Source organism: Oryza sativa, chromosome 1, assembly GCF_034140825.1.
Source record: "Oryza sativa Japonica Group chromosome 1, ASM3414082v1".
In the NCBI taxonomy this organism is placed as follows: Eukaryota; Viridiplantae; Streptophyta; class Magnoliopsida; order Poales; family Poaceae; genus Oryza; species Oryza sativa.
The window spans coordinates 14996735-15006587 of record NC_089035.1 but is presented as its reverse complement, the minus strand read 5'-3'; the positions used below and the strand labels follow the sequence as shown (position 1 = coordinate 15006587).

Below are 9853 nucleotides of genomic sequence, written 5' to 3'. Positions count from 1 at the left end.
GGAAGGCCAGGATGCCCGCTAGTGCTCTCGCCGTTGCCACCGCTGCGTCGGAGCCCTCTATCGGGAGGGAGGAGAGGGGAGAGGAGTGGGGGAGAGGAGTTTGACTTTCGGTGGGGGAGAGAGAGAGGAGGTGAGAATAAAAAAATTGGGAAGAGGAGGAGAGATTTTTACATACTGCTAAGTTAAGAGCTCTGCATGTGAAAATACCGTTATTTTCACGTGCAAACATTTTAAGTGGCCCGATTAGAAAAAATAATTTTTGCATGAGGATCTCTTGAAAGAGCCGTAGGCATGCGAGTCTTTTAAAAGAGCAGTAGGGAAAATGGGAGTTGACTTTTATAGACGCGGACACTTATGGTCAGCCTATAATCTATTGGGGTGCTCGTTCAGGAAAATCAATTTTTTAAGTAGTGAAAAATAAAAACAAATAGCTAGAGCTAATTTTTATACTTATCCGAGCCGTTTTCACCCGAATCACCCCTCGATAACAAGAAGACGAGAATATAAGTGCAGAACTTAGAATTAATTAGGACGGGAATATTTACAGGACATTGATCTTCGCATTCTCTGCGATTTGTTCACAAACAGCAGATAAAGCTTATCTATGATTAGTAATCAATCCTTAATAGAGCTGAGTAAAATATATCGATTTACTACACCCACAACTATTACCTCGCTGCACTGGCCTGCTTCTTCAGTGAGTTCATCTCCCAATCAATTTCTTCACGCTCGCTAGCCCACGTGAAAACGGTGGCATCTGCACGACCACCTCCTGCGACGGCGGCGGTGGCGCCGCCCTGGCGAAGATCCTCGGCTTGAGCCACTTGGTGTAGACAATGTGCAGGACGATGGAGAAGAGAAGTGCCCCAGCCAGCGCCGCTACGCAGAGGACGACCACAAGAGCAACGTGCAGGGTGGAGGAAGCAGTGGTGTGCGGAGAGAGGGAGAGGGTGGAGGGCGTCGGAGGTGGTGGAGGCGCGTTCATCCAAGAGTTACTGCTCGCCATTGGACTGGACGAGACTGCGCAAGAGATAACTGAACAAGGGGAGGGAATATTGTGAACTAGATGATGCCCGGCCCGCGCATTGCGCGGGCACATTATTGATCACAGTATTAAATTTATAATATACCATGGCAATAATATTTTGTTTAAGTACCAAAAGAAAATTACATATCGAGACACAAATCTTTGTATAAAAATTTATACTATGAAGTAATATACCATTTCTGAAGTGCGAAAAAGTTATTTAAGTTTAGTCAGTAAATCTTGAGATATCCTCATGTATCTCGACTATCATTCTACAACCTCAGGACAGGACATAGGACGGAAAACAGCAACAGGGCTTGGCATGATGCCAATGTCAAATTCCTCTGCAAAAGGACATGTACTTCAGTAACTTCAATAGCAAGGATTACATGGTGTAATAATTTAAAAATGATATGGTGAATAGTAGGAATTCATTAGATAATAGGAATTGTGAAATGATAAAAACTTTTAGTATGAGGAATACATGCACAATAATAGACAATACATAGAGTATCCAGTTCAGATATTATATCTATGATTGGAGTCAAAGAATTTAACAGTGTGAAGAGTTGGTGATAATCAAATAAAATGAACTTCCAGAAACATGTTCTCTTTTTTTTTTCTTTTAACCTGAGGAAACATGATTTCTCTGTTCGGAAATAAACTGCCATTCACAATACACCTGACAATCTGTTCAGGAGGAAAAAATATTTTAGGGTATTTGTAGAATGAATCTACATGTCGTATCATAATACAGTACTAAAACATGTATAGGTAGCTAGTAATCTAAAGGTGCAAATTACCAAAGGGCTAAAATATGTAGGAAAGACTCACCAAAGGACACGTGAACCGAAAGCATGATAAAACAAAGAGCGTACAGTAAAGTTGGCAAACGCCCTGCGGATGCATGATTTGGTAGAAACAGAATACTACATTAGACAGGAGGGTTACGTTGCCTGACTTGCCTAATATCTCTGCAATGTATTTTCAGCAATCAAGTAAATAAAATCATATTTTGTTCAAAATAACACCATATACAGCTTGCTACCATATGCATGAAGCCTTGATTTCAGAATTCAGTAAGTAATAACACAACAATAGTTTATCAAGAAAAAAAAATATTACCATGCATGCTAGAAGAGACCATGGACATGAAATATGATTTTATTGCTAAATTTCTATGGTTTGTCTTCATGGAGCTGCACAGACCAATTTGTTAACATATAAAATGAATCATTTTAGTGTATGGGGCACGTAGAGTAAGCCTTCAACTTCTAGACTGGATTTTGTAGGCAGCACAAAATTGACACATGCACATAGATATGCATACTTGTAGTTCTATACGTGTGGCAAAGCAGGAAGAGGTGTATTTTATGTTTCCCCTATTAATCTGCAAAATAGAAGGCTCGTTTATTTGTATGTAATAAAACTGAAATGCTAAATTAGTATAAAATGGACCATCATGAAAGCTATATCGGTAAGGAATACGTAATATGAGCATCCAGGAGCAACCAGAAAAACAATATCGGTGAGAATATATAGTGTGAATTAAGTTAAATGTGTATGTGGAGTGATCACATAGAATCAAAACGATAGGATTGCTATTCACCTTTCTGACCTCCCATTCCTCGAAGAAGCTCATAAAGCACTTCACCCTACTCGTTTAAGATATATAAGGAACACTCAGATAAATAAAATTTTGAGGCCAGCAGGAAAGAATATGCATCTCTTGAACAACACGACACCCATACGCATCTCTTGCCCGTGTCATATAAAAAAGGGAAAAAAATCAAAACTACAAATCCATGTTAGGGAGCAGGTTTTCAGTACGTAAAAACATAAGCTATCAGAAAGCTGGACAAAACAATTTTGTGTATACACACACACACACACAAAGGAGAAGAAGCATAATTACCTGAGAACCTGGTAAGCCCCCCAAAAAAAAAATTCCAACAATACGATGATCTGCAGGGCTGCAAAACACAGAGGATTCCTCAATTATTTTAAAGAACCACTAATAAAAAGTTAACAATTTCAAATCGAGCAGAGCAGTAAAAAAAACATAAGCATTAGCCTAGAAGTTAAATACCAGATTACTTGCCCCAGAAGTTAATTACCAGAATACTCTCTTAGTCCAACTATAAATTGTACAAACATGGTGATCTGCAGGGCTGGAAAAGAAAGAGGATCACATAATTAATGTAAAGAACCCCTAATAAAAAATGCATAATTTTCTGATCTAAACCATGCCGACACAGTAAAAAGTATATTAAAAAAAGAAGCATTAGCCTTTAGCCCTTGAAGCAGACACAGAGAAGGCAAGAATGAAGCAATGGTGATGGACCGATGGACGTACAGGGGCTATAGCATCCACGCCGGGTAATGACCTGGGTGCCGCCTTGCCGGCAGCCCAGCTAAGTTGGTGGATGGCAATTTTGGGGGAGACGATGCGGTGAGAACTTCGGCAGCCAGCGATTTCGCCGAGGACAACATGGAAGGAGAGGCCTGCAGACACCAGCAAGCGCCGATTCACCCGCCCAGCAAGCGCCGATTCACCCAGGCGGTGGCGATTTCGGCGCGCTCTGAGGGAAAGGAAGAGGATGAGAGACTGGGAGTGCGGCGGCGGAGAGGGAAGGGGAGAAGCTGAAGGGAGCGGAAGAGACCCATGGAGTTGTGGGGCCCATAGCAGAAGACCACACGGCGATGGCACCACAACTGGTACTGTTGCACTGTAGAGCGGAGGCGGATAGGATTGCCTGGATATCGCATCGGACGGACCTGAAGACTCCTGGGTACTTTTCGCCTGTAGCACCTGAGATGCCCCTCCCAAAAACTATAGATTCTATAGATACGAAGACCATATATATCCTACTTTGATGAGCATAGGTATAATTGATTAAATATGACAATAACAAAACCTCCATTAACAAACTAACTAAAAACACATGTTGAACTTGCCAATCTGAAGCTAGCTGGTAGCACAGTGCACCTGAATTGATTTTGAAATTTTAAAACTAAAAAATATACGATTGAGATCCATATTTTCAAGATGCTCAACCAACCAGGCATCATTCTGTATATGTTCATGCAGAAAAACATTAGGTAACCACAAAATAAAAAATGACATGCCTCATGCCATCTCTTTGTAAAAGCAATTATTCAATCACCAATATTGTATGAAAAATCAATTCTTAAGCTAGTATAAAATGCATATTGTAATCATAACCTTCTATCTAAATTAATTTTCATGGTAGGACAATCAAGCAAATTTTCTTTTTAATCTTTCTATCTAAGATCATGCGATAGAAAATTATGGTTCGGCTAAACTTGGATTATTTCATTTAAAGATCACTAAAGCTCCAAAAAGAATGATTATCAATAGCATGTAGTCCTGGATTAGTTCTTGGTTCAGAAAGTTATCACACCTTATCCGTGCATTCACCTCGTCATTTAGTTCATAAGCCTACTCGGCGGCGCGCGCGTGGAGCGGGAACGAGACTGTGGACGGTGGTGAAGTGGAGGAGCCTACTCATGAGGAAGGTCTCGAAGGCGAGGCGGAGGCGGAGCATGTGGCCGAGGTTGGACTTGAACGGCCGCGCCCCGCCGGGGGAGGGGGAGGGGGAGCGGCGGAGAGGGGCGGCGGAGGAGGAGCGGCGTCGCCGGTCGGGTCGTCGGGAGAGGGGAGGGGAGGGGGAGACTGGAGAGGCGCCGCAAAGACAGGAGGAGGCGAGGGGGAGGAGGAGCTCGCGTGGGGGATGGGAGGGGAAGACGTGATTAGGGGGCTAGGGTTTTGATCAACGGCCAAAAAAAACATGCGGACCGATCGGACGGCCAACAGGACAGTGAACAGTACAACAGTAACGTGACTGCGTGGCAAGAGAAGCAACGCAGCTGCCGTACTTCACCAAAAACTATAATTTTTATAGATGCGATGGACGAGACGAGACGAGCAACTCCCTTTATAAACAGAGGATCATCACGTATGTACAAAAGAAATTTACGTGCATGCCAATAACTGCAAAACAATGAGCATCACGCAACATCCTATAATACTTTCTGTTCGTCCCCGAAACAGGGGTTACTAGAAAAAAAAATTGGATAGACTTCTAAACGGGCTGGCTTGCCACTCGATAATTCCGAAACTGATAGTAGGTGTTGGAAATATAAGAAGATATGGATCTAATTTATTCCATGGAAAAAATCATACATTAAACATGTAAATTAACTGAACCATCTCAGTTGTTCTAGACGTGTATACTATGTCTATATAGCTTCACATGAACAGTTCAAATAAGCAAAACATGACAACATACCGATGGTTGTGGTTCTCCTATAGAAAGGATCGGCTTGACGGGGAGTAGCACACACCGAGAATCCAATGCACAATACTAGTTGTTTGACATCGATACGTAGTGCCCAAACGTAGAGGAGACGAGAAGACCAAAACTTTATTAGCGCCTTCTTGCGGTTCAAAACATTGTAGGCGATGGTTCCAAAGACATGCTCTCCCAATCACCGGTGCACGCCAGTGGGTGGGATGGAGTAGACCATGAGCGATGGTGTAGTATAAAAAGAGGAGGCAAAACCTAGATTATTTATATGTTTGTTGCGTGGAGGCGGTGGGTTGGTTCATATAGACATAACAAGACGTGTCATCAGGACGCTTGCACTATTTCCATAACACTTAACCAGAAGATTGGGACAACAATAGTTGAGTGGAGAGCTCTAATACCACTTGATAAACCTTGAGTTCACTTGATATGCTCACGGCTCTTATTGGCCCAATCTTTCAGTGAGTTGATGATAATTTCAATTTGGGAGAAACATGGATGATCCGACTATAATCATACAAGACGTTGTGTTGCGCCTTAGCAATTGATACACCTCTCTGTGGGTTGTTGATCTTGACGATGCAAATCAACCTTATTCCTACAAACAAATCGAAGAAACAAGCAAAAATAAGATAAAAACAATATGATATTGTAAATAGAAATGAATACACGCGATAAGTTGGAGTTTCGAAGACAAGTACTTAGGCGGTCTAGCCAACACATGTAACTACAATGTAAAGTAGCAACGGTAAACATTAATCTAAACAAAACCCAAGAAACCCTGAAGGGTTACCTATCTATTTAAGGACGTGGGATGACGACCAAGGGGTCCCTAAGGTCGTGCTCCATCTGGTTGGGACGCACCCCACATGGGGTTCTACATGAAGTTACAAGCCCATATACCCATTATAGGTGACGCAACACCTTATTTATATGATTGCGACCGACTGAGATAAAATTTGGAGATGAGGCTGAATCCGTTGGAAAGAGGACTCCGAGAGCTTCCCATCAAGTACTCACGGGCTGAAAATAGAGCTCGTGTGCACATTTGGCAGATGTTTGAATTAGCGTTGTTGCAAGTTGCCGAATTGGACTCCAGAACTTCTGCAGCTTGATCTCCATGATGTGAATAATGGTTGTATCTAAGGTAGTCATGGTCACATCACTTCAGCATCGCCACGCCGCGCTGCGCCCCGGCCGCCACTCCGCTTCTCCTATCCGCCACCCGAACGTCATCTCCATTAGCAGCACAAACTACCGTCACCATTGCCGCCTTCGGCTGACCGCCACCATCACTTGTGCTTGTGGTTGGCCTGGGATTGCCACTTGGGGCATGGGGGCAAGATAGCTAGGTCCAAACGCAGCATCTTGGAATACTGTCTAGGGCGTGGGGGCTGGCAGGTTGTAGTAGTTAGGTTCGTCGCTTGCCACGCCATCGCGCCTTGGCTTGCTCGCCCAGTGGGCAGGGGCGAAGGGGGCGGGGCTGCTGATGGCGGAAACTATGTCTGAGCTAGCCTGAGCTTAGCTGTTGGAGAAAGGTTTGAAACTGAGCTTGGAAAGCCGAGGCCGCATCAGTCGTCGACTGGGAGGTCGAATCTTGGAATGGATGTGCCAAAGGCAGGATCGACTGACTTAGTGGAAGACGTACTTGGGCCTGCTGACGTACACCAGTTGCTAGTGTAGGTGTCGATGACGTTGGCGTCGTCACTAGAGCTGTAGCATTTTGTCTGATCACCACCACGGTCCAGGCTTGCATGCCCATCTCCTGCGCCTGCTACCGCTGTTGCATTTATAGAAGCATATCCTGCAGCTTAACCATATTCTGGCTCATTTCCTCATACTCCACCCTTGGCACATGTTTGATGAAAACAAAACAATGAACACATAGAAAATAGAGAAACCTTGTATTTTATTAATCATGATTCATTAATATGAATGTTTACAAATACATGAGGGCTCCCGCAGGAGTTCGCCTTTTGCCTTCGCGAGGAATGCTTAATGGAAAGATATGCTGACTAGAGATTGCGTGCAGTCTGCTGATTCCCGGCGCCTAGCAATGAGGCTACCGGTTAATTACATCCACAGGACGAGCCTATGGAATACCTCCGATTAAGCTGCGCTTTGTGATCGTCGTCTTCAAAATTATTTGCTCGCCGAAGGTTGAGGTTGGTGCAGGTTTAACGGTGAATATAATGAATGTGTAACGGGTGGCTTTGTTTCACCAAAACACGGTCATAGTACACTACCATCACGTCCGCGTGCGGAGGGAATTTGGTGAAGCGGGTGACTTTTGCCTCATCGGTGCCCAGTCATGTATCCCGGCCTTCATCAAACATGGATTTTTGTGGTTGCTTTTGCCTCGTCGGTGCCCAGCAACGGTGTATCCGGCTCCTGTCTATTTTAGGCGTGTTAATAGTATATTGACCTGGCCTTGTCAGCACTCGGCCATGGTTTCGCCTATAAATAGACATATATAACAACCATAGCATTTTTCAGCTTTAGCCAATGCATTGCTTGGCCTCGTCGGTCACGTACATAGCATATATCTTTTTTTTATCTCCACTCCTCCTTTGTTTATAATTTAGGGCTCGCTCCTGGCATGCGCACCATAAAAACAAGAGTTTTGATTATATAAAAAATACGAGGATAATCCAATCTGCAGATTAGACAAATCCAAGTTTATGCTTCAAGAAAATGGAGGCGATTTGATTTCCAAAACGCTTCAATTGATGAGAAGGAGGAGGTACTCCGATAATCCATTAGAACGACCGGTTTACCAACACGGTTGGGGAGGATTATTTATCATACTTACCATCTACCACCATCATCTCCACTTGCGACATCGGCTCGATGACGAGAGATATTTAATCTCACTGTGGCGTACTTGCTCACGAACCGCAGGCGAGTCACTGGGAAGTTTCTAATCTTCTCGGAACACCACCAGCACTGGGAAGTTTCTAATCTCCTCGGAACACCACCAGCAGATAGATCAATGTGATTTGTTATGTGATTTGTTTTTGTGCGCCTCTCTCTGCTTCTTTTCTTCTCCTTCTAATTTTCTCCGGTCTCCTCCTCTCTCCCGCGGCACCCAGGGGTTCGCGTCTTATATAGGCAGAGGCGATGGAAACTGCATCCAAATTTCCAGTGCCACGCGTTAATCTCCGTGATAAGCCAAGCCAGAGCGCAGAGATGAGCTAACCCATCGACCTGGTACTAAAGTCTGGAGATAATCATGGAATTATCTCTACTAATGACAGTGGGTCCCACCTTTAATGTAGTTGGAAATCTGATTGATCGCCACCAACAGATCAAATGTAATTTACAGGTAGTACTAGTCAATCTCCTTTTATTTTGAATACCTCAAAACTTCAAAATGTGCATCAAATTTGAAATCTGTTTGCACCACTATTATTTATTCGGAATACACAACAGAACAAGTCCAATATTGGATATAATTAGACATGTTTATTATTTGATAATTTTGGGCCCACTTATCATACAGTTCTGCTTCATGTGACCAATATTACTTGAAATATTTATTCGATAAATTTTAGTAAAATAATTTATCAAACAAATGCCCCCCCCCCCCCCACCGAGTATATTCTGTACGCGAAGCAGGACAGAATAATACTCGGTGAGCAGATCATCTTATTTAAATAGTGCTCTCCATATACGGTTAATTTTGCTTGTAACGATCCCTAGTATATCTCCAACAAATCCGAGACGTATAAAGATTGATTAGTAATCCGGCATGGACTCCATATTGAACGGGCATATATATTCTCAGCAGCCACTTGCCTCGAAACGAACACGTCTCTTTTTTTTCTTCTCTGGAGGTTTTAACCTATCACCCATCTCAATAGCTGGAGCGAACGAACCAAGACAATAGCCAGGTTTGTATTCCTTGATTAGTATGTCAATGCCGACCACCCCATGATCATGCGTGTTTTTTTTATCTTGTCGACGCTTCCAGCTTCTCACAGAATTCAAGATGGGGAGAGAGAATAAACGACCAAATCCCTCAGGGCAGTCAGGCAAAAAAGAAACAAACCATCAAAGGCCGAAGCACGCAGCACGTTAATCCTTGTAATTACGCTCTCGCTGTTGTGATTGATTTAGAAAAGGAGCACAATGCCACCAGTTCCCAGCAAAACCCCGTAAGATACAGCAATTCGGAGAGAGACCTCAACGCGGTCGTAGAGTAAAAATAGCAGCTTGTAAGGTATGATCAAGATTGATCCTCTTTTTACCATTAAGTTGCTTTATTATTTTGTTAAGGCCTTGAGCAGAGCAGTTCTGCTCAAGTCATGAGTTTCCTGATTTCTCGCTCTTTGTCCCTTTTTCTTTTTTTTTTTACATAACCGAACGGCCTCATTATATACATTATTTATTTAGCGAGTACGCTAGTCGAGCACCACTGCAAGAAGAAGCCGGAGAAGTGCTACTTTGGAAGGACGATTTTGATTTTTTTAAGGATGCAGAAACGACGGTTGAT

General features: G+C 43.2%; 1 protein-coding gene and 1 long non-coding RNA gene across 14 annotated transcripts; both read right to left on the bottom strand.

Annotated features, from left to right (window-relative positions):
* Positions 1 to 1101: 1101 nt before the first annotated feature.
* On the bottom strand, positions 1102 to 4773 carry LOC4325725 (uncharacterized). Of its 13 annotated transcripts, none has more exons than XR_010738886.1 (7): positions 4453 to 4773; positions 3117 to 3198; positions 2943 to 3000; positions 2637 to 2682; positions 1862 to 1924; positions 1658 to 1717; positions 1102 to 1371 (listed from the first exon to the last, which is right to left on the bottom strand). XR_010738886.1 is itself a non-coding variant. In XM_066306873.1 (7 exons), the coding sequence occupies exons 2-7, from the start codon at positions 3182 to 3184 to the stop codon at positions 1300 to 1302; spliced, it is 339 nt and encodes a 112-aa protein (XP_066162970.1). In that variant the 5' UTR covers positions 3185 to 3198; positions 4453 to 4603; the 3' UTR covers positions 1102 to 1299. The 13 variants fall into 13 exon arrangements, 3 of the variants coding, with proteins under 3 accessions (XP_066162970.1, XP_066162971.1, XP_066162972.1); XM_066306873.1 differs by having other exon boundaries at positions 3145 to 3198; positions 4453 to 4603; XR_010738889.1 differs by lacking the exon at positions 1658 to 1717.
* A 2470-nt stretch (positions 4774 to 7243) lies between these two features.
* LOC112937651 (uncharacterized) lies at positions 7244 to 8408 on the bottom strand. Its single transcript, XR_003240319.2, has 2 exons — positions 8171 to 8408; positions 7244 to 7952 (listed from the first exon to the last, which is right to left on the bottom strand). It is a non-coding gene; the product is annotated as an uncharacterized lncRNA (long non-coding RNA).
* Positions 8409 to 9853: the final 1445 nt, after the last annotated feature.